General features: G+C 66.6%; 1 protein-coding gene across 2 annotated transcripts; it reads left to right on the forward strand.

Moving 5' to 3' along the window:
• The first annotated feature begins 292 nt into the window (after window positions 1-292).
• On the forward strand, window positions 293-16,046 carry STX4 (syntaxin 4). 2 transcript variants are annotated; one of them, XM_068923282.1, is made up of 11 exons: window positions 293-364; window positions 1,758-1,877; window positions 2,082-2,181; window positions 4,607-4,681; window positions 7,535-7,605; window positions 10,044-10,152; window positions 11,091-11,167; window positions 11,923-12,145; window positions 13,226-13,336; window positions 14,707-14,796; window positions 15,749-16,046. In XM_068923282.1, exons 1-11 carry the CDS (start codon window positions 335-337, stop codon window positions 15,859-15,861), a joined length of 1,119 nt encoding a protein of 372 aa, XP_068779383.1. In that variant the 5' UTR covers window positions 293-334; the 3' UTR covers window positions 15,862-16,046. The 2 variants fall into 2 exon arrangements, with proteins under 2 accessions (XP_068779383.1, XP_068779384.1); XM_068923283.1 differs by having other exon boundaries at window positions 12,008-12,145; window positions 15,749-15,905.
• The last annotated feature ends 5,888 nt before the right edge of the window (window positions 16,047-21,934 follow it).

Raw genomic sequence — 21,934 nt, forward strand, 5'->3', positions numbered from 1 at the left:
CCTCGCACGAGGGTTTCACCAGGGTCCAGCCCGGCGGGTTGGGGGGGGGGTTGGGGTCCCCCGGACGCCTGGGCCCTCCGGGAAGGGGGGGGTGTCATTGGGGTCTCCCCCCCCAAGGATCATGGGGCGACGCTCTGGTCTCTCTTCCCGAGGCGGCTCTATGGTTCCCCCCCCCCCCCCCCCCCGGCGCGGGGTCCGGGCAGGACTCTATGGTCGGGCGGACCGCGGGCTAGAAGGGCCCCGGCGCGGCCCGCTCGGTGGTGGCGGCCGGTTCCGGTCAGCGGCGCTTCCGGTCGGCGGGGGCGGGGCCACCGGGGCGGGGCGGAGCGAGGCCATGAGGGACCGGACGCGGGAGCTGCGCCAGGTGCGGCGGGGGCCCAGGCGTCCGGGGGGGCCCAGGCGTCCAGGAGGGGCCCAGGTGTCCAGGAGGGCCCAGGCGTCCGGGAGGGGCCCAGGTGTCCAGGAGGGCCCAGGCGTCCGGGAGGGGCCCAGGTGTCCGGGAGGGACCCAGGTGTCCGGGAGGGACCCAGGGGTCCGGGGGGCCCAGGGGTCCGGGGAGGGGCCCAGGTGTCCGGGAAGGGGCCCAGGCGTCCGGGGAAGGGGCCCAGGCGTCCGGGGAGGGGCCCAGGTGTCCGGGGGGGCCCAGGCGTCCGGGGGGGGCCCAGGCGTCCGGGGGGGACCCAGGTGTCCGGGAGGGACCCAGGCGTCCGGGAAGGGCCCAGGTGTCCGGGAGGGACCCAGGTGTCCGGGAGGGGCCCAGGTGTCCGGGAGGGGCCCAGGCGTCCGGGGGGACCCAGGTGTCCGGGAGGGGCCCAGGCGTCCGGGGGACCCAGGTGTCCGGGGGGGGCCCAGGGGTCCAGGAGGGGCCCAGGCGTCCAGGGGGCCCAGGCGTCCGGGGGGGGCCCAGGTGTCCGGGGGGGGACTCAGGTGTCCAGGAGGGGCCCAGGTGTCCGGGGAGGGGCCCAGACGTCCGGGGGGGCCCAGGCGTCCGGGGGGGACCCAGGAGTCCGGGGGGGGCCCAGGCGTCCGGGCAGGGGCCCAGGTGTCCGGGGAGGGGCCCAGGTGTCCGGGGGGAGCCCAGGTGTCCGGGGGGGCCCAGGCGTCCGGGGGGGGCCCAGGCGTCCGGGTTGAGGGACCCAGGCGTCCGGGTTGAGGGACCCAGGTGTCTGGGGAGGGGCCCAGGCATCCGGGGAGGGGCCCAGGCGTCCGGGGAGGGGCCCAGGTGTCCGGGGAGGGGCCCAGGCGTCCGGGGAAGGGGCCCAGGTGTCCAGGGAGGGGCCCAGGCGTCCGGGGAAGGGGCCCAGGTGTCCGGGGAGGGGCCCAGGCGTCCGGGAGGGACCCAGGCGTCCGGGGAAAGGGACCCAGGCGTCCGGGGAAGGGGCCCAGGTGTCCGGGGAGGGGGCCCAGGTGTCCGGGCAGGGACCCAGGCGTCCGGGGAAGGGACCCAGGTGTCCGGGGAAGGGACCCAGGTGTCCGGGCAGGGACCCAGGCGTCCGGGGAAGGGGCCCAGGCGTCCGGGGAAAGGGACCCAGGCGTCCGGGGAAGGGGCCCAGGTGTCCGGGGAGGGGGCCCAGGTGTCCGGGCAGGGACCCAGGCGTCCGGGGAAGGGGCCCAGGTGTCCGGGGAGGGGGCCCAGGTGTCCGGGAAGGGCCCAGGTGTCCGGGGAAGGGACCCAGGTGTCCGGGGAAGGGGCCCAGGTGTCCGGGCAGGGACCCAGGCGTCCGGGGAAGGGGCCCAGGCGTCCGGGCTCCCCCCAGGACTCGCTCAGCTCCGACGAGGACAACGGCAGCGATGAGGCGTCGCCCGAACACGTGACCCTGGTCGGGCTCCGCCCCCGCCCCGCCCCGGCCCCGCCCGGCGCCGACGCCCTGGAGCAGGTGGGTGCCCGTGTCCTTAGCGTGTCCTTAGCGTGTCGGGCTGGGGCGGGGGGCCGGGCGGCGCCGCCACCTCCTCGGCGTGTCCTTGGCGTGTGCTTAGCGTGTGCTTGGCGTGCCGGGGAGGGGGAAGGGCGTCCGGGCGGCGCCCCCTCCCGCCTCGGCGTGTCCTTGGCGTGTGCTTAGCGTGTGCTTGGCGTGCCGCAGGCGCGGGGGGTCCGGGCGGCGCTGCGGACGCTGGAGCTGAAGGTGGCGGCGCTGGAGCGGCAGCAGGACACGGTGCTGGGGACCCCCCTCCCCGACGAGGGTCCGTCCCCCACCCCCTATATGGGCTATAGGGGCCCATGGGGGTCACGGGGGGGGGGCACTGGGGGCCATAGGGGCCTTGGAGGCCATAGGGGGCGTTGGGTCTATAGGGTCCTTGGCGGTTGTAGGGTCTTTGGGGGTCTATAGGGGCCATAAGGGTCTGTAGGGACCTGCAGGGTCTTGGAGGCCCTAGAGGATGTTGGGTCTATAGGGTCCTTGGGGGTCCATAGGGGCCGGGGGATCTATAGGGATCTGTGGGGTCTTGGAGGACGTAGGCGAGGTTGGGTCTATAGGGTCCTTGGGGGTCTGTAGGGTCCTTGGGGGTCTGTAGGGTCCATAGGGGTCTATAGGGACCTGCAGGGTCTTGGTGGCCATAGAGGTTTGTTGGGTCTATAGGGTCCTTGGGGATCTATAGGGGCCAGGGGGTCTATAGGGATCTGTGGGGTCTTGGAGGCCATAGGGGACGTTGGGTCTGTAGGGTCCTTGGGGGTCTATAGGGACCTGCGGGGTCTTGGTGGCCATAGAGGTTTGTTGGGTCTATAGGGTCCTTGGGGGTCTATAGGGTCCTTGGGGGTCTATAGGAGCCATAGAGGCCGTGGAGGCCCTAGAGGATGTTGGGTCTATAGGGTCCTTGGGGGTCTGTAGGGTCCATAGGGGTCTATAGGGACCTGCAGGGTCTTGGTGGCCATAGAGGTTTGTTGGGTCTATAGGGTCCTTGGGGGTCCATAGGGTCCAAGGGATCTACAGGATCCATAGAGGCCTTGGAGGGTGTTGGGTCTATAGGGTCCTTGGGGGTCTGTAGGGTCCTTGGGGGTCTATAGGGACCTGCGGGGTCTTGGTGGCCATAGAGGTTTGTTGGGTCTATAGGGTCCTTGGGGGTCTATAGGGGCCAGGGGGTCTACAGGATCCATAGAGGCCTTGGAGGGTGTTGGGTCTATAGGGTCCTTGGGGGTCTGTAGGGTCCTTGGGGGTCTATAGGGAGCTGTGGGGTCTTGGAGGCCCTAGAAGATGTTGGGTCTCTAGGGTCTTTGGGGGCCTATAGGGGCCTTGGGGGCTCCATAGGGGCCGTGGGGGCTCCATAGGGGCCGTGGGGGTGTGTGGGTTATAGAAGACGTTGGATCTATAGGGCCCTTGGGGGTCCACAGGAGTCATAGGGCTCTATAGGGGCTATTGGGGTCCAGGAACCGTAGGAGACGCTGAGTCTATAGGGGCCTTGGTGCTCTGTAGAAGCTGAAGGGGTCTATAGGGGCCTGGGGGGCCATAGGGGACATTGGGTCTGTAGGGCTTTATGGTCCATAGGAGCCTATAAGAGCCTGGGGGGGCCATAGGGGACGTTGGGTCTATAGGAGCCGTAGGGAACGCTGGGTGCATAAAGCCTTTGGGTCTCCATAGGAGCTCCATAGGGTCCTAGGGCTCTATAGGGGATGTCAGAGCTGTGGGGGCCGTAGGGGGCCCGTACAAGCCCCCAGGGGTCTCTATAGGGGACATAGGGTCTATAGGGCCTGTAGGAGCGATGGGGGGCAATAGGGGTCCATACCGGGGGGGGGGGAGCTATAGGGGCTGGGGGGGGCCATAGGGGCCGCGGGCGGCTCTCGAGGCTGTAGGTGCCTTTGGGCCCTATAGGAGCTACGGGGGCCGTGGGGGCTCTAGGAGCTGTTGGGGGCCCTATAGACGGGGTGGGGGCTGCTTATAGAGAGCAGTGGTCTTCGTCTACCTGCCGAAGGGCGCGTCAGCCTATAGATCTATACGTCTGTGTCTACGCGTGCTGCTCTTTATGGCTGTAGGGGCTATAGGGAGGGATCGGGGGGGGCCTTACGGGGCTATAGGGGACTTAGGGGGTCCCAGCGGGGGCTATGGGGGGGTGTCTGGGTCCCTGGGGGGGGGTCTGTAGGGCCTATAGAGGCTATAGGGGCTGGGAGGTGGGTTTGGGGCTCCATAGGGGCTGGGGGGGGAGGGTGCGGGGTCTATAGGGTCTGTAGGACCTCTAGGGACTGTGAGGTGGGCTTGGGGGTCTATAGGGGCTATAGGGGCCAGGGAATGGGTTTGGGGGTCTGTAGGGGCTATAGGGGCCAGGGAATGGGTTTGGGGGTCTATAGGGGCTGTGGGGTCAGGGGAGGTTTGGGGGGGGGTCAGTAGGGTCCATAGGAGCTATAGGAGCTATAGAGACTTTGGGGGGGTCCATAGGGTTATAGGGGCTGGGGGGTCTATAGCACCCATAGGATCTATAGGGGCTGGGGGGGTTCTCTAGGACCCTTAGGAGCTATAGGGGTTGGGGGGGTTATAGCATCTATAGGGGCCGGGGGGGTCGATAGGATCCATAGGGGCTATAGGGGCTCTGGGGTGGGTGAGTGGGGGGTCCCTGGGGCCCATAGGATCCATAGGGGCCGGGGAGCCGGGCGCGACCCCCCCCCCCCCGCCCCGGCCAGGGCTCAAGCGGGAGCTGCAGACGCTGCGGGACGAAATCCGGGAGCTGACGGGCGACGCGCGGGCCCGTCTCAAGGGTAGGGAGCGCCCGGACGCCTGGGCCCCTTCCCCCGGACGCCTGGGCCCCTCTTCCCCCGGACGCCTGGGCCCCTCTTCCCCCGGACGCCTGGGTCCCCTCTTCCCCCGGACGCCTGGGCCCCCCTCTTCCCCCGGACGCCTGGGCCCCCTCTTCCCCCGGACGCCTGGGCCCCTCTTCCCCCGGACGCCTGGGCCCCTCTTCCCCCGGACACCTGGGTCCCCTCTTCCCCCGGACGCCTGGGCCCCCCTCTTCCCCCGGACGCCTGGGTCCCCTCTTCCCCCGGACGCCTGGGTCCCCTCTTCCCCCGGACGCCTGGGCCCCCCTCTTCCCCCGGACGCCTGGGCCCCTCTTGCCCCGGACGCCTGGATCCCCTCTTCCCCCGGACGCCTGGGCCCCCTCTTCCCCCAGACACCTGGGCCCCTCTTTCCCCGGACGCCTGGGTCCCCTCTTCCCCCGGACGCCTGGGCCCCCTCTTCCCCCGGACGCCTGGGCTCCTCTTCCCCCGGACGCCTGGGTCCCCTCTTCCCCCGGACGCCTGGGTCCTCTCTTCCCCCGGACGCCTGGGCCCCCCTCTTCCCCCGGACGCCTGGGCCCCCCTCTTCCCCCGGACGCCTGGGCCCCTCTTGCCCCGGACGCCTGGGTCCCCTCTTCCCCCGGACGCCTGGGCCCCCTCTTCCCCCAGACACCTGGGCTCCTCTTTCCCCGGACGCCTGGGCCCCTCTTCCCCCGGACGCCTGGGCCCCTCTTCCCCCGGACACCTGGGCTCCTCTTTCCCCGGACGCCTGGGCCCCCTCTTCCCCCGGACGCCTGGGTCCCCCTCTTCCCCCGGACGCCTGGGTCCCCTCTTCCCCCGGATGCCTGGGTCCCCTCTTCCCCCGGACGCCTGGGTCCCCTCTTCCCCCGGACGCCTGGGCCCTTCTTCCCCCGGACGCCTGGGCCCTTCTTCCCCCGGACGCCTGGGCTCCTCTTTCCCCGGACGCCGGGGCTCCTCTTCCCCCGGACGCCTGGGCCCCTTTTTTCCCCCGGACGCCTGGGCCCCCCTCTTCCCCCAGACGCCTGGGCCCCTCTTCCCCTGGACGCCTGGGCCCCTCTTCCCCCGGACGCCTGGGCCTCCCTCTTCCCCCGGACGCCTGGGCCCCCTCTTCCCCCGGACGCCTGGGCCCATTCCCCTGGACGCGTGGGCTCCTCTTCCCCCGGATGCCTGGGCCCCTCTTCCCCCGGATGCCTGGGCCCCTCTTCCCCCGGACGCCGGGCCCCCCTCTTCCCCCGGACGCCTGGGCCCCCCTCTTCCCCCGGACGCCTGGGCCCCTCTTCCCTCGGACGCCTGGGTCCCCTTCTTTCCCCGGACGCCTGGGCCCCTCTGGCCCCGGACGCCTGGGCCCCCTCTTCCCCCGGACGCCTGGGCCCCCTCTTCCCCCGGACGCCGGGGCCCCTCTTCCCCCGGACGCCTGGGTCCCCTCTTCCCCCGGACGCCTGGGCTCCTCTTCCCCCGGACGCCTGGGCCCCCGCTTCCCCCGGACGCCTGGGCCCCTCTTGCCCCGGACGCCTGGGCCCCCTCTTCCCTCGGACGCCTGGGCCCCTCTTCCCTCGGACGCCTGGGTCCCCTTCTTTCCCCGGACGCCTGGGCCCCTCTGGCCCCGGACGCCTGGGCCCCCTCTTCCCCCGGACGCCTGGGCCCCTCTTGCCCCGGACGCCTGGGCCCCCTCTTCCCCCGGACGCCTGGGCTCCTCTTCCCCCGGACGCCTGGGCCCCCGCTTCCCCCGGACGCCTGGGCCCCTCTTTCCCCGGACGCCTGGGCTCCTCTTTCCCCGGACGCCTGGGCTCCTCTTCCCCCGGACGCCTGGGCCCCTTTTTTCCCCCGGACGCCTGGGCCCCTCTTCCCCTGGACGCCTGGGCCCCTCTTCCCCCGGACGCCTGGGCCTCCCTCTTCCCCCGGACGCCTGGGCCCCCTCTTCCCCCGGACGCCTGGGCCCATTCCCCTGGACGCGTGGGCTCCTCTTCCCCCGGATGCCTGGGCCCCTCTTCCCCCGGATGCCGGGCCCCCCTCTTCCCCCGGACGCCTGGGCCCCCCTCTTCCCCCGGACGCCTGGGCCCCTCTTCCCTCGGACGCCTGGGTCCCCTTCTTTCCCCGGACGCCTGGGCCCCTCTGGCCCCGGACGCCTGGGCCCCCTCTTCCCCCGGACGCCGGGGCCCCTCTTCCCCTGGACGCCTGGGTCCCCTCTTCCCCCGGACGCCTGGGCTCCTCTTCCCCCGGACGCCTGGGCCCCCGCTTCCCCCGGACGCCTGGGCCCCTCTTGCCCCGGACGCCTGGGCCCCCTCTTGCCCCGGACGCCTGGGCCCCTCTTCCCTCGGACGCCTGGGTCCCCTTCTTTCCCCGGACGCCTGGGCCCCTCTGGCCCCGGACGCCTGGGCCCCCTCTTCCCCCGGACGCCTGGGCCCCTCTTCCCCCGGACGCCTGGGCCCCCTCTTCCCCCGGACGCCTGGGCTCCTCTTCCCCCGGACGCCTGGGCCCCCGCTTCCCCCGGACGCCTGGGCCCCCTCTTGCCCCGGACGCCTGGGCCCCCTCTTGCCCCGGACGCCTGGGCCCCTCTTCCCCCCGACACCTGAGCCCCTCTTCCCCTGGACGCCTGGGCCCCTTTTTTCCCCCGGACGCCTGGGCCCCCCTCTTCCCCCCGGACGCCTGGGCCCCCCTCTTCCCCCGGACGCCTGGGCCCTGCTTCTCCCGGATGCCTGGGCCCCTGGACACCTGGGTTTCCCCCGGACGCCTGGGTCCCCAGGGTGGTGGGGTCGGGTCCCCCGGATGCCTGGGGCCCCCCCCGGACACCTGGGCCCCTCCCTCCTCCCCCCCCAGCGCTGGAGCCGGGCCCGGAGGAGGAGGACGAGAACCGCAACTGCCTGGGGTCCCGCGTGCGGCGCACCCAGGTGGGTCGGGGACACCCCGATGGCCTTGGGGGGCCCGAGGGGGTCTGGGGGGGGCCGGAGGTGGGTTCAGGAGGTCCCTGGGTGGGTTTTGAGGGGGTCCTATTGGGTTTTAGGGGGTCCTCAGAGGGTTTGGGGGGTCCTTGATGAGGTTTTGGGGTTTTCTGGTGGGTTTTGTGGTCTATTGATGGGTCTTTGGGGGTCCTGGGTAGCTTTGGGGAGTTTTGGGTGGGTTTTGGGGTCCCTGGGTGGAGTTTTGGGATCTCTGGTGGCTTTGGGGGGGTTCTTGGGTAGTTCAGGGCTCCCCGGGCGGCGTTGGGGGTGTTTCTGGTGGTGTTTTGGGGTGGGCGGGTGGAGTTTTGGGATCTGTGGTGGCTTTGGGGAGGTTCCTGGGTAGTTCAGGGCTCCCCGGGCGGCGTTGGGGTTGTTTCTGGTGTTTTTTTGGGGTGGGCGGGTGGAGTTTTGGGATCTCTGGTGGCTTTGGGGAGGTTCTTGGGTAGTTCAGGACTCCCTGGATGGATTTTGGGTTGTTTCTGGTGTTTTTTTGGGGTGGGTGGGTGGAGTTTTGGGATCTCTGGTGGCTTTGGGGAGGTTCCTGGGTAGTTCAGGGCTCCCCGGGCGGCGTTGGGGGTGTTTCTGGTGTTTTTTTGGGGTGGGCGGGTGGAGTTTTGGGATCTGTGGTGGCTTTGGGGAGGTTTCTGGGTAGTTCAGGGCTCCCTGGATGGATTTTGGGTTGTTTCTGGTGTTTTTTTGGGGTGGGCGGGTGGAGTTTTGGGATCTCTGGTGGCTTTGGGGAGGTTCCTGGGTAGTTCAGGGCTCCCTGGGCGGCGTTGGGGGTGTTTCTGGTGTTTTTTTGGGGTGGGTGGGTGGAGTTTTGGGATCTGTGGTGGCTTTGGGGAGGTTCCTGGGTAGTTCAGGGCTCCCCGGGCGGCGTTGGGGGTGTTTCTGGTGGTGTTTTGGGGTGGGCGGGTGGAGTTTTGGGATCTGTGGTGGCTTTGGGGAGGTTCTTGGGTAGTTCAGGACTCCCTGGATGGATTTTGGGTTGTTTCTGGTGTTTTTTTGGGGTGGGCGGGTGGAGTTTTGGGATCTCTGGTGGCTTTGGGGAGGTTCCTGGGTAGTTCAGGGCTCCCCGGGCGGCGTTGGGGGTGTTTCTGGTGTTTTTTTGGGGTGGGCGGGTGGAGTTTTGGGATCTGTGGTGGCTTTGGGGAGGTTTCTGGGTAGTTCAGGGCTCCCTGGATGGATTTTGGGTTGTTTCTGGTGTTTTTTTGGGGTGGGCGGGTGGAGTTTTGGGATCTCTGGTGGCTTTGGGGAGGTTCCTGGGTAGTTCAGGGCTCCCTGGGCGGCGTTGGGGGTGTTTCTGGTGTTTTTTTGGGGTGGGTGGGTGGAGTTTTGGGATCTCTGGTGGCTTTGGGGAGGTTCCTGGGTAGTTCAGGGCTCCCTGGGCGGCGTTGGGGGTGTTTCTGGTGGAGTTTTGGGATCTCTGGTGGCTTTGGGGAGGTTCCTGGGTAGTTCAGGGCTCCCTGGATGGATTTTGGGGTGTTTCTGGTGGTGTTTTGGGGTGGGCGGGTGGAGTTTTGGGATCTGTGGTGGCTTTGGGGAGGTTCTTGGGTAGTTCAGGGCTCCCTGGATGGATTTTGGGTTGTTTCTGGTGTTTTTTTGGGGTGGGCGGGTGGAGTTTTGGGATCTCTGGTGGCTTTGGGGGGGGTTCTTGGGTAGTTCAGGGCTCCCCGGGCGGCGTTGGGGGTGTTTCTGGTGGTGTTTTGGGGTGGGCGGGTGGAGTTTTGGGATCTCTGGTGGCTTTGGGGAGGTTCCTGGGTAGTTCAGGGCTCCCTGGATGGATTTTGGGTTGTTTCTGGTGTTTTTTTGGGGTGGGCGGGTGGAGTTTTGGGATCTCTGGTGGCTTTGGGGAGGTTCTTGGGTAGTTCAGGGCTCCCCGGGCGGATTTTGGGTTGTTTCTGGTGTTTTTTTGGGGTGGGCGGGTGGAGTTTTGGGATCTCTGGTGGCTTTGGGGAGGTTCTTGGGTAGTTCAGGGCTCCCTGGGCGGCGTTGGGGGTGTTTCTGGTGGAGTTTTGGGATCTCTGGTGGCTTTGGGGAGGTTCCTGGGTAGTTCAGGGCTCCCTGGGCGGCGTTGGGGGTGTTTCTGGTGGAGTTTTGGGATCTCTGGTGGCTTTGGGGAGGTTCCTGGGTAGTTCAGGGCTCCCTGGGCGGCGTTGGGGGTGTTTCTGGTGGAGTTTTGGGATCTCTGGTGGCTTTGGGGAGGTTTCTGGGTAGTTCAGGGCTCCCTGGATGGATTTTGGGGTGTTTCTGGTGGTGTTTTGGGGTGGGCGGGTGGAGTTTTGGGATCTGTGGTGGCTTTGGGGAGGTTCCTGGGTCGTTCAGGGCTCCCCGGGCGGGTTCCTGGTGGCTCTGGGGGCCCCGGCGGGTGCTGACGGGCGCCGCAGCACGGCGTGCTGTCGCAGCAGCTGCTGGCCCTGGCGGCTCGGTGCCAGGCGGCCCAGGCCGGCTACCGGGAGCGCAACGTGGCCCGCATCCGCCGGCAGCTCAGCATCGGTGCGCCCGGACGCCTGGGCCCCTGGGGACGGGGGGACGCCTGGGCCCCGTTATGGGGGGAGACGGGGACGCCTGGGCCCCTGGGGACACCTGGGCCCCCTTGGGTGGATGGGGACGCCTGGGCCCCGTTGGGGAGGAGATGGGGACGCCTGGGCCCCGTTGGGGAGGAGATGGGGACACCTGGGCCCCTGGGGATGGGGGACGCCTGGGCCCCGTTATGGGGGACGCCTGGGCCCCGTTATGGGGGGAGACGGGGACGCCTGGGCCCTTGGGGACGCCTGGGCCCCGTTATGGGGGGAGATGGGGACGCCTGGGCCCCTGGGGACACCTGGGCCCTGTTATGGGGGGAGATGGGGACACCTGGGCCCCTGGGGACGCCTGGGCCCCGTTATGGGGGGAGATGGGGACACCTGGGCCCCTGGGGACACCTGGGTCCCTGGGGACGCCTGGGCCCCGTTGGGGAGGAGATGGGGACGCCTGGGCCCCTGGGGACGCCTGGGCCCCGTTGGGGAGGAGATGGGGACGCCTGGGCCCCTGGGGACACCTGGGCCCCGTTGGGGAGGAGATGGGGACGCCTGGGCCCCTGGGGACGCCTGGGCCCCATTATGGAGGGAGATGGGGACACCTGGGCCCCGGGGACGCCTGGGCCCCGTTATGGGGGGAGACGGGGACACCTGGGCCCCTGGGGACACCTGGGCCCCGTTGGGGAGGAGACGGGGACGCCTGGGCCCCTGGGGACGCCTGGGCCCCGTTGGGGAGGAGATGGGGACGCCTGGGCCCCTGGGGACGCCTGGGCCCCGTTGGGGAGGAGATGGGGACGCCTGGGCCCCTGGGAACACCCGGACCCTGTTGGGGGTTGGGGGGGGGGGTTCCCGGACGCCTGGGCCCCGGTGGCAGCACCCGGAGCTCCCCCCCGGACGCCTGGGCCCTGCCGGCAGCCGGGGGCGGGACGGTGTCGGAGGAGGAGCTGGAGCAGATGCTGGAGACGGGGCAGAGCGAGGTCTTCGTGGCCAACGTGAGTGCGCGCGGCCCCCATGGGTGCCCCCGGTGTCCCCTAGATCCTGGGTGGGACCTGGAGGTCCCATGGGTGCCATGACCCCCACCATGGCCACCCCATAGCACCCCTGGGTTTCCCCCGGTCCCTGGTGGGTCCAGGAGGTCCCATAGGTGCTCCACCATCCCATGGGCTCCCCATAGCACCCACAGGTGCCCCAGGTGTCTCTCAACCTCTGATGGGTCCAGGAGGTCCCCAAGGTGCTCCACCACCCCATGGGTACCCCATAGCACCCCTGGGTTTCCCCCGGTCCCTGGTGGGTCCAGGAGGTCTCCAAGGTGCTCCACCACCCCATGGGCACTCCATAGCACCCCTGGGTTTCCCCCAGTCCTTGGTGGGTCCAGGAGGTCCCATAGGTGCTCCACCACCCCATAGGCTCCCCATAGCACCCACAGGTGCCCCAGGTGTCTCTCAACCTCTGATGGGTCCAGGAGGTCCCCAAGGTGCTCCACCACCCCGCAGGCACCCCATAGCACCCCTGGGTTTCCCCCAGTCCTTGGTGGGTCCAGGAGGTCCCATAGGTGCTCCACCACCCCATAGGCTCCCCATAGCACCCACAGGTGCCCCAGGTGTCTCTCAACCTCTGATGGGTCCAGGAGGTCCCCAAGGTGCTCCACCACCCCGCAGGCACCCCATAGCACCCCTGGGTTTCCCCCAGTCCTTGGTGGGTCCGGGAGGTCCCATAGGTGCTCCATCACCCCACGGGCACCCCATAGCCCCCCAGTCCCACCAGAGTGGGGCGGGGGCGCCCCGCGCGTCCCCTCCCCCCATCATTGGCACCCACGGGGGGCGGCGGGGCAGGCGCTGGGGGCGGCGCGGGCGACGCGGGCGGCGCTGGACGAGATGGCGGCGCGGCACGGGGAGATCCTGCGGCTGGAGCGGAGCCTGCGGGACCTGGGCGACCTCTTCGCCCTGCTGGGGACCACCGTGGAGAGCCAGGTGGGCGCTGGGGGCCACTGGGACAAACTGGGAGGGTGCTCGGGGCCAACTGGGATGAACTGGGAGGGTGCTCGGGGCCACTGGGGCCTACTGGGATGAACTGGGACGAACTGGGAGGGTGCTCAGGGCCAACTGGGACAAACCAGATGGGTTCTCAGGGCCACTGGAACACGCTGGGGCCAACTGGGATGAACTGGGAGGGTGCTCGGGGCCAACTGGGCCCAACTGGGATGAGGTGGATGGGTGCTCGGGGTCACTGGGCCAACTGGGATGAACTGGGGCCAAGAGGGATGAGGTGGATGGGTGCTCGGGGCCACTGGGGCCAACTGGGACAAACTAGAAGGGTGCTCAGGGCTACTGGTATGAACTTGGGCCAACTGGGATGAACTGGGTGGGAGCTCAGGGCCACTGAGGCCAACTAGGATGAACTGGGAGGGTGCTCGGGGCCACTGGGGCCAACTGGGATGAACTGGGCGGGTGCTCGGGGCCGCTGGGGCCAACTGGGATGAACTGGGACAAATTGAGAGGGTGCTTGGGACCACTGGGACCAACTGGGATGAACTGGGCTGGTGCTCAGGGTCACTGGGGCCAACTGGGATGAACTGGGTGGGTGTTTGGGACCACTGGGATGAACTGGGACAAACTGGGAGGGTGCTTGGGATCACTGGGACCAACTGGGATGAACTGGGAGGGTGTTTGGGACCACTGGGACCAACTGGGACGAACTGGGAGGGTGTTCAGGGCCAACTGGGACAAACCAGGTGGGTTCTCCGGGCCAACTGGGACACGCTGGGGCCAACTGGGATGAACTGGGCTGGTGCTCCGGGTCACTGGGGCCAACTGGGACGAACCGGGTGGTTCCTTGGGACCAACTGGGACAAACTGGGCGGGTGCTTGGGGTCAACTGGGGCTAACTGGGAGGGCCCTGGGTGGCTCTGGGGTGTCCTGGGAGGCTCTCTGGCTGGTGTGGATGGGTCCGTACTGGTTTGTACTGGTGCGGACGGGTCTATACTGGTTTTTACTGGTTGTTACTGGTTCTTACTGGTTGTTACTGGTTCTTACTGGTGCCGGCCGGCGCAGGGGGAGGTGATCGACCGCATCGAGAGGAACATCCTGGACTCGGGGACCTTCGTGCGCAAGGGGCAGGAGCAGCTGGGGGCGGCGCGGGAGAGCCAGCGCGGGGCGCGCCGGGTCCGGACGCCTGGGCCCCTCTGGTGGGGGGGGGGGCAGGACGCCTGGGCCCCTTTGGGGGTGGGGAGCTCCCGGACGCCTGGGCCCCTGGCGGTGGGATGGGGACGCCTGGGTCCCTTTTGAGGGGCTGCCCGGACGCCTGGGCCCCTTGGGAGGGTGGGGAGCTCCCGGACGCCTGGGCCCCTCTTGGGGGGGACGAGGACGCCTGGGCCCGTGGTGGGTGGGGGGGGGTTAAGGAGCTCCCGGACGCCTGGGCCCCTTGCGGTGGGATGGGGACGCCTGGGCCCCTTTTGAGGGGCTGCCCGGACGCCTGGGCCCCTTGGGAGGGTGGGGAGCTCCCGGACGCCTGGGCCCCTCTTGGGGGGGACGAGGACGCCTGGGCCCCTGGTGGGTGGGGGGGGGTTAAGGAGCTCCCGGACGCCTGGGCCCCTTGCGGTGGGAAGGGGACGCCTGGGCCCCTTTTGAGGGGCTGCCCGGACGCCTGGGCCCCTGGCGGGGTCAGAGGGGCTCCCGGACACCTGGGCCCCTTGGAGGGGGGTTAGGGAGCTCCCGGACGCCTGGGCCCCGGGGGGGGGTCGGGGGGGGTCGGAGGGGCTCCCGGACGCCTGGGCCCCTCTGGTGGGGGGGAGGGGGGCAGGACGCCTGGGCCCCTCTAGTGGCGGGGGGGGGGCAGGACTCCTGGGCCCCTCACGGTGGGATGGGGACGCCTGGGCCCCTTGGAGGGGGGGTAGGGAGCTCCCGGACGCCTGGGCCCCTTGGTGGGGTCGGAGGGGCTCCCGGACGCCTGGGCCCCTTGGGGGGGGTGGGGGGGGTCGGGGGGGCTCCCGGACACCTGGGCCCCTTGGGGGGGGTGGGGGGGGGTCGGAGGGGCTCCCGGACGCCTGGGCCCCTGGCGGGGTCGGGGGGGGGTCGGAGGGGCTCCCGGACGCCTGGGCCCCTTGGAGGGGGGGTAGGGAGCTCCCGGACGCCTGGGCCCCCGGTGGGGTCGGGGGGGGGTCGGAGGGGCTCCCGGACACCTGGGCCCCTGGCGGGGTCAGAGGGGCTCCCGGACGCCTGGGCCCCTTGGTGGGGTCGGAGGGGCTCCCGGACGCCTGGGCCCCCGGCGGGGTCGGGGGGGGTCGGAGGGGCTCCCGGACGCCTGGGCCCCTTGGAGGGGGGGTAGGGAGCTCCCGGACGCCTGGGCCCCTTGGGGGGGGTGGGGGGGGGTCGGAGGGGCTCCCGGACGCCTGGGCCCCTTGGGGTCGGAGGGGCTCCCGGACGCCTGGGCCCCCGGCGGGGTCGGGGGGGGTCGGAGGGGCTCCCGGACTCCTGGGCCCCCCGGGGCAGAGGCGAGCGGCCCCCGGACGCCTGGGCCCCGCGTCCCCCCGCAGAGGAAGCTGCTGGCGGCCGCCTGCCTGGTCGTGGCCCTGGTGGTGCTGGTGGCCGCCGTCGGCGCCGCCCTGGGCAGCGGCTGAGGGCCCGTGAGCTGGGGGCACTGGGAGCACTGGGATGGACTGGGGGGGCACTGGGAGGTCACTGGGATGGACTGGGAGCACTGGGAGGGGCACTGGGGGCACTGGGATGGACTGGGGGGGCACTGGGAGGTCACTGGGATGGACTGGGAGCACTGGGAGGGGCACTGGGGGCACTGGGATGGACTGGGGGGGCACTGGGAGGTCACTGGGATGGACTGGGAGCACTGGGAGGGGCACTGGGGGCACTGGGATGGACTGGGGGGGCACTGGGAGGTCACTGGGATGGACTGGGAGCACTGGGAGGGGCACTGGGATGGACGGGGGGGACTGGGAGGTCACTGGGATGGACTGGGGGGGACTGGGAGGTCACTGGGAGCACTGGGGGGGTCACTGGGGTCACTGGGATGGACTGGGGGGGACTGGGAGGTCACTGGGAGCACTGGGGGGGTCACTGGGATGGACTGGGAGCACTGGGTGGGGTCACTGGGATGGACTGGGAGGTCACTGGGATGGACTGGGAGCACTGGGGGGGTCACTGGGATGGACTGGGGGGGCACTGGGAGGTCACTAGGATGGACTGGGAGCACTGGGAGGGGAACTGGGAGCACTGGGAGGGGCACTGGGGGCACTGGGATGGACTGGGGGGGACTGGGAGGTCACTGGGATGGACTGGGAGCACTGGGAGGTCACTGGGAGCACTGGGGGGGTCACTGGGATGGACTGGGAGCACTGGGGGGTCACTGGGATGGACTGGGAGGTCACTGGGATGGACTGGGAGCACTGGGAGGTCTCTGGTAGCACTGGGGGGGTCACTGGGATGGACTGGGAGCACTGGGAGGGGTCACTGGGATGGACTGGGAGGTCACTGGGATGGACTGGGAGCACTGGGGGGGTCACTGGGACGGACTGGGAGGTCACTGGGCCGGACTGGGCCGGACCAGCAGCCATGTCCTGCCAGGAGCATCTCCCGCCTCGGCCATGATGCTGACGTCACTTCCGGCCGGCGGCCCCGCCCCCTCCTGCACTACTGCCCACCCCCCGGGGGCGGCGGCCACGCCCTGTCCTGGGTGACGTCACTTCCTGTCTGGGCCCTGCCGCCCCTCCCCCACCGCCCCGGACGCCTGGGCCCCTGCGGGGGCGACGCCATCACACGTGCCTTGATCCGAGCTACCTCCTCCCGGACGCCTGGGCCCTTCCCCCGGACGCCTGGGCCCTTCCCGGACGCCTGGGCCCCTCCCGGACGCCTGGGCCCCTCCCGGACGCCTGGGCCCCCCCGGACGCCTGGGCCCTTCCCGGACGCCTGGGCCCCTCCCGGACGCCTGGGCCCTTCCCGGACGCCTGGGCCCCTCCTGTTCCGGTGGGGGTGGGGGGATGGGCTGGAGCCCCCCAATAAAGCACTTTGCACCCAAAACATGACACCGGCTCGTTGTCACCCGTCCCGGACACCTGGGTCCCTCCCCGGACGCCTGGGCCCCTCCCCGGACGCCTGGGTCCCTCCCGGACACCTGGGCCCCTCCCCGGACACCTGGGTCCCTCCCCGGACGCCTGGGCCCCTCCCGGACACCTGGGCCCCTCCCGGACGCCTGGGTCCCTCCCCAGACGCCTGGGCCCCCCCGGACGCCTGGGTCCCTCCCGGACACCTGGGTCCCTCCCCGGACGCCTGGGCCCCCCCGGACACCTGGGCCCCTCCCGGACGCCTGGGTCCCTCCCCGGACACCTGGGCCCCTCCCGGACACCTGGGCCCCTCCCTGGACACCTGGGTCCCTCCCCGGACGCCTGGGTCCCTCCCCGGACACCTGGGCCCCTCCCCGGACCCCTGGGCCCCTCCCGGACACCTGGGTCCCTCCCCGGACACCTGGGCCCCTCCCCGGACGCCTGGGTCCCTCCCCGGACGCCTGGGCCCCTCCTGGACACCTGGGTCCCTCCCCGGACTCCTGGGCCCCTCCTGGACACCTGGGTCCCTCCCGGACGCCTGGGTCCTTCCCGGACACCTGGGCCCCTCCCGGACGCCTGGGTCCCTCCCCAGACGCCTGGGCCCCCCCGGACGCCTGGGTCCCTCCCTGGACACCTGGGTCCCTCCCCGGACGCCTGGGCCCCCCCGGACACCTGGGCCCCTCCCGGACGCCTGGGTCCCTCCCCAGACGCCTGGGCCCCCCCGGACGCCTGGGTCCCTCCCGGACACCTGGGTCCCTCCCCGGACGCCTGGGCCCCCCCGGACACCTGGGCCCCTCCCGGACGCCTGGGTCCCTCCCCGGACACCTGGGCCCCTCCCGGACACCTGGGCCCCTCCCTGGACACCTGGGTCCCTCCCCGGACGCCTGGGCCCCTCCCGGACACCTGGGTCCCTCCCGGACACCTGGGTCCCTCCCCGGACGCCTGGGCCCCTCCCGGACACCTGGGCCCCTCCCGGACACCTGGGCCCCTCCTGGACACCTGGGTCCCTCCCCGGACGCCTGGGCCCCTCCCGGACACCTGGGTCCTTCCCGGACACCTGGGCCCCTCCCGGACGCCTGGGTCCCTCCCCAGACGCCTGGGCCCCCCCGGACGCCTGGGTCCCTCCCGGACACCTGGGTCCCTCCCCGGACGCCTGGGCCCCCCCGGAAACCTGGGCCCCTCCCGGACGCCTGGGTCCCTCCCCAGACGCCTGGGCCCCCCCGGACGCCTGGGTCCCTCCCGGACACCTGGGTCCCTCCCCGGACGCCTGGGCCCCCCCGGACACCTGGGCCCCTCCCGGACGCCTGGGTCCCTCCCCGGACACCTGGGCCCCTCCCGGACACCTGGGCCCCTCCCTGGACACCTGGGTCCCTCCCCGGACGCCTGGGCCCCTCCCGGACACCTGGGTCCCTCCCGGACACCTGGGTCCCTCCCCGGACGCCTGGGGCCCTCCCGGACACCTGGGTCCCTCCCCGGACGCCTGGGCCCCTCCCGGACACCTGGGCCCCTCCCGGACGCCTGGGCCCCCCCGGACGCCTGGGCCCCTCCCCGGACGCCTGGGTCCCTCCCCAGATGCCTGGGTCCCTCCCGGACACCTGGGCCCCCCCGGACACCTGGGTCCCTCCCGGACACCTGGGCCCCTCCCGGACACCTGGGTCCTTCCCGGACACCTGGGCCCTTCCTGGACACCTGGGCCCCTCCCGGACGCCTGGGTCCCTCCCCGGACGCCTGGGCCCCTCCCGGACACCTGGGTCCCTCCCGGACACCTGGGTCCCTCCCCGGACGCCTGGGCCCCTCCCGGACTCCTGGGTCCCTCCCTGAACACCTGGGCCCCTCCCGGACACCTGGGTCCCTCCCCGGATGCCTGGGTCCTTCCCGGACGCCTCGGCCCCCCCCGGACGCCTGGGTCCCTCCCGGACGCCTAGGCCCTCCCGGACGCCTGGGCCCCCCCGGACGCCTGGGTCCCTCCCGGACGCCTGGGCCCCCCCGGACACCTGGGTCCCTCCCGGACACCTGGGCCCCTCCCCGGACGCCTGGGTCCCTCCCCAGATGCCTGGGTCCCTCCCGGACACCTGGGCCCCCCGGACACCTGGGTCCCTCCCGGACGCCTGGGCCCCTCCCGGACACCTGGGTCCTTCCCGGACACCTGGGCCCTTCCTGGACACCTGGGCCCCTCCCGGACGCCTGGGTCCCCATTGGGGCTTCTCCCCCTCCGCCCCCCCCAAGCAGAAGCAGCAAACTCCCAAATTGACGTTTTTTCCCCCCAAAAGGTGGCCGGCGCGGCGGCGGCGGGGGAGGGGAGGGCGCGTGCGCGGGGGAGGGGAAGCGTGTGCACACGCGTGTCCCGCCGGGGGTCTCTCTTTCCCAAAACGTCTCCTTTTCGCCCCAAAGCGGCGGGGTCGTTTTTTCCAAAACACCCGATTTGGGGTTGGGGTTTTTTGTGCAAAATGGGGATTTTTTTTTTTTGCAAAATAATTTTTTTGTTTGTAAAAGGGTGGTTTTTTTTGCAAAATAGATTTTTTTCGTTTGCAAAATGGGGATTTTTTTTCAAAACAGATATTTTGTTTGTAAAAATGGTATTTTTTTTTGCAAAATAGATTTTTTTCGTTTGCAAAAATGGCGATGTTTTTGCAAAAAATAGTTTTTTTCGTTTGCAAAATGGGGATTTTTTTGCAAAAATAGATTTTTTTCGCTTGCAAAACGGGGATTTTGGGCAAAATCCTTTTTTTTTTTTTTTTTTTTTTTTTTGCTGCAAAGCAAGTTTGGTTTTTTTTCCGGCCAAAGGTTTCTTTTTCGAAATGAGTCTTTTTTTTTTCCAAAAAGGGGTTATTGGGTTTTTTTTTTTTTTTTTGCACAATGGGATTTTTTTTTTTTTGCAAACCAGGGCTTTTTTTTTTTTTTTTTTTTTGGCCAACCGGGTTTTTAATGGTTTTTTCCCGCTTGCGAGCGGCTTTCGCCGGGGGCCGTTTCCTGCCTCGCTGCCGTTTTCTCACGGTTTTGCAAAATGAAAGAAAAAAGAAGAAGAAAAAAATCATTTTTGCCTTTTTTTTTTTTTTAGGCCCCCATGGGTTTTTTTCCCCCAATTTTTTGTTCGTTTGTTTGCAAAGCGGGGATTTTCGGGTTTTTTTTTTTTTTTTTTTTGCAACCGGTTTTCCCCCCGCTGCGCCCGGGCGTTATTTTGCCCACGTGCATGGGTTTTTTTTTTGGGGGGGGGGTTGCTTTTAGGGATTCTGCACCCTTTTTTTCCCCCCTTTTTTGCTGCTGTTTTTTTTTTTTGCACCTTTTTTTTTGCACCCGTTTTTTTTTTTTTGCACCTTTTTTTTTTTTTGCACCTTTTTTTTTTTTTGCCCCCGTTTTTCGGCCGTTTTGGGCCGGCGTCTGTTCTGGTCGCTGCCCTCTCTCTGCGCTCCCCCCCCCCTTTGCCCCCCCGCCCCCCCCCACCCCATTTCCTTTCCGCAACCGCCGCTTTCGGCTCCCTTTTTGCACCCTCCTTTTTTTTTTTTTTTGCAAACATTTTCTTTTTGCAACACCCCTCTTTTGCACCCCTTGTTTTTTTGCAACTGTTTGCTTTTTGCATCCCTCTTCTTTTGCACCCCCCCCTTTTCTTTGCAACCCTTTTCTTTTTTGCAACCCCCTTCTTTTGCACCTCTTATTTTTTGCAACCTTTTTCTTTCTGCAGCCCTCTTCTTTTGCAACCCTTATTTTTTTGCAACCCTTTGCTTTTTACATCCGTCTTCTTTTGCACCTCCCCCCTTTTTTTGCAACCCTTTGCTTTTTGCAACCACTTCTCAGGCACCCCTTATTTTTTTGCAACCCTTTTCTTCTTGCAACCCCCTTCTTTTGCACCACCCCCCCCCTTTTTTTGCAACCCTTTGCTTTTTGCATCCCTCCTCTTTTGCACTCCTTATTTTTTTGCAACCATTTGCTTTTGGCATCCCTCTTCTTTTGCACCCCCCACCTGTTTTTTTGCAACCACTTCTCGGGCACCCCTTATTCTTTTTGCAAGCGTTTTTTTTTTGCAACCCCCCTTCTTTTGCACCCCTTATTTTTTGCAACCTTTTTCTTTTTGCAACCCTCTTCTTTTGCTCCCTCTTTTTTTTTGCAACCCTTTGCCTTTTGCAACCACTTCTCGGGCACCCCTTATTTTTTTTGCAAGCGTTTTCTTTTTGCATCCCCCTTCTTTTGCACCCCCTTATTTCTTGCAACCTTTTGCTTTTTGCAACCCCCTTCTTTTGCACCCCTTATTTTTTGCAAGCGTTTTCTTTTTGCATCCCCCTTCTTTTGCACCCCCTTATTTCTTGCAACCTTTTGATTTTTGCATCCCCCTTCTTTTGCACCCCTTATTTTTTTGCAACCCTTTGCTTTTTGCATCCCTCTTCTTTTGCTCCCTCTTTTTTTTTGCAACCCTTTGCCTTTTGCAACCACTTCTCGGGCACCCCTTATTTTTTTTGCAAGCGTTTTCTTTTTGCATCCCCCTTCTTTTGCACCCCCTTATTTCTTGCAACCTTTTGCTTTTTGCAACCCCCTTCTTTTGCACCTCTTATTTTTTTGCAACCCTTTGCTTTTTGCAACCACTTCTCAGGCACCCCTTATTTTTTTTGCAAGTGTTTTCTTTTTGCATCCCCCTTCTTTTGCACCCCTTATTTTTTTGCAACCCTTTGCTTTTGGCATCCCTCTTCTTTTGCTCCCCCACTTTTTTTGCAACCCTTTGCCTTTTGCAACCACTTCTCGGGCACCCCTTATTTTTTCTTGCAACCCTTTGCTTTTTGCAACCCCCTTCTTTTGCACCCCTTATTTTTTGCAACCTTTTTCTTTTTGCAACCCCCTTCTTTTGCACCTCTTATTTTTTTGCAACCCTTTGCTTTTTGCAACCACTTCTCAGGCACCCCTTATTTTTTTTGCAAGCGTTTTCTTTTTGCATCCCCCTTCTTTTGCTCCCCCTTTTTTTTGCAACCCTTTTCTTCTTGCAACCCCCTTCTTTTGCACCACCCCTCCCTTTTTTTGCAACCATTTGCTTTTTGCAACCCCCTTCTTTTGCACCCCTTATTTCTTGCAACCTTTTGCTTTTTGCAACCCCCTTCTTTTGCTCCCTCTTTTTTTTTGCAACCCTTTGCTTTTTGCAACCACTTCTCAGGCACCCCTTATTTTTTTTGCAAGTGTTTTCTTTTTGCATCCCCCTTCTTTTGCACCCCTTATTTTTTTGCAACCCTTTGCTTTTGGCATCCCTCTTCTTTTGCTCCCCCACTTTTTTTGCAACCCTTTGCCTTTTGCAACCACTTCTCGGGCACCCCTTATTTTTTCTTGCAACCCTTTGCTTTTTGCAACCCCCTTCTTTTGCACCCCTTATTTTTTGCAACCTTTTTCTTTTTGCAACCCCCTTCTTTTGCACCTCTTATTTTTTTGCAACCCTTTGCTTTTTGCAAGCACTTCTCAGGCACCCCTTATTTTTTTTGCAAGCGTTTTCTTTTTGCATCCCCCTTCTTTTGCTCCCCCTTTTTTTTGCAACCCTTTTCTTCTTGCAACCCCCTTCTTTTGCACCACCCCTCCCTTTTTTTGCAACCATTTGCTTTTTGCAACCCCCTTCTTTTGCACCCCTTATTTCTTGCAACCTTTTGCTTTTTGCAACCCCCTTCTTTTGCTCCCTCTTTTTTTTTGCAACCCTTTGCTTTTTGCAACCACTTCTCAGGCACCCCTTATTTTTTTGCAAGCA

Source organism: Struthio camelus, chromosome 32 (assembly GCF_040807025.1).
Source record: "Struthio camelus isolate bStrCam1 chromosome 32, bStrCam1.hap1, whole genome shotgun sequence".
Lineage (NCBI taxonomy): Eukaryota > Metazoa > Chordata > Aves > Struthioniformes > Struthionidae > Struthio > Struthio camelus.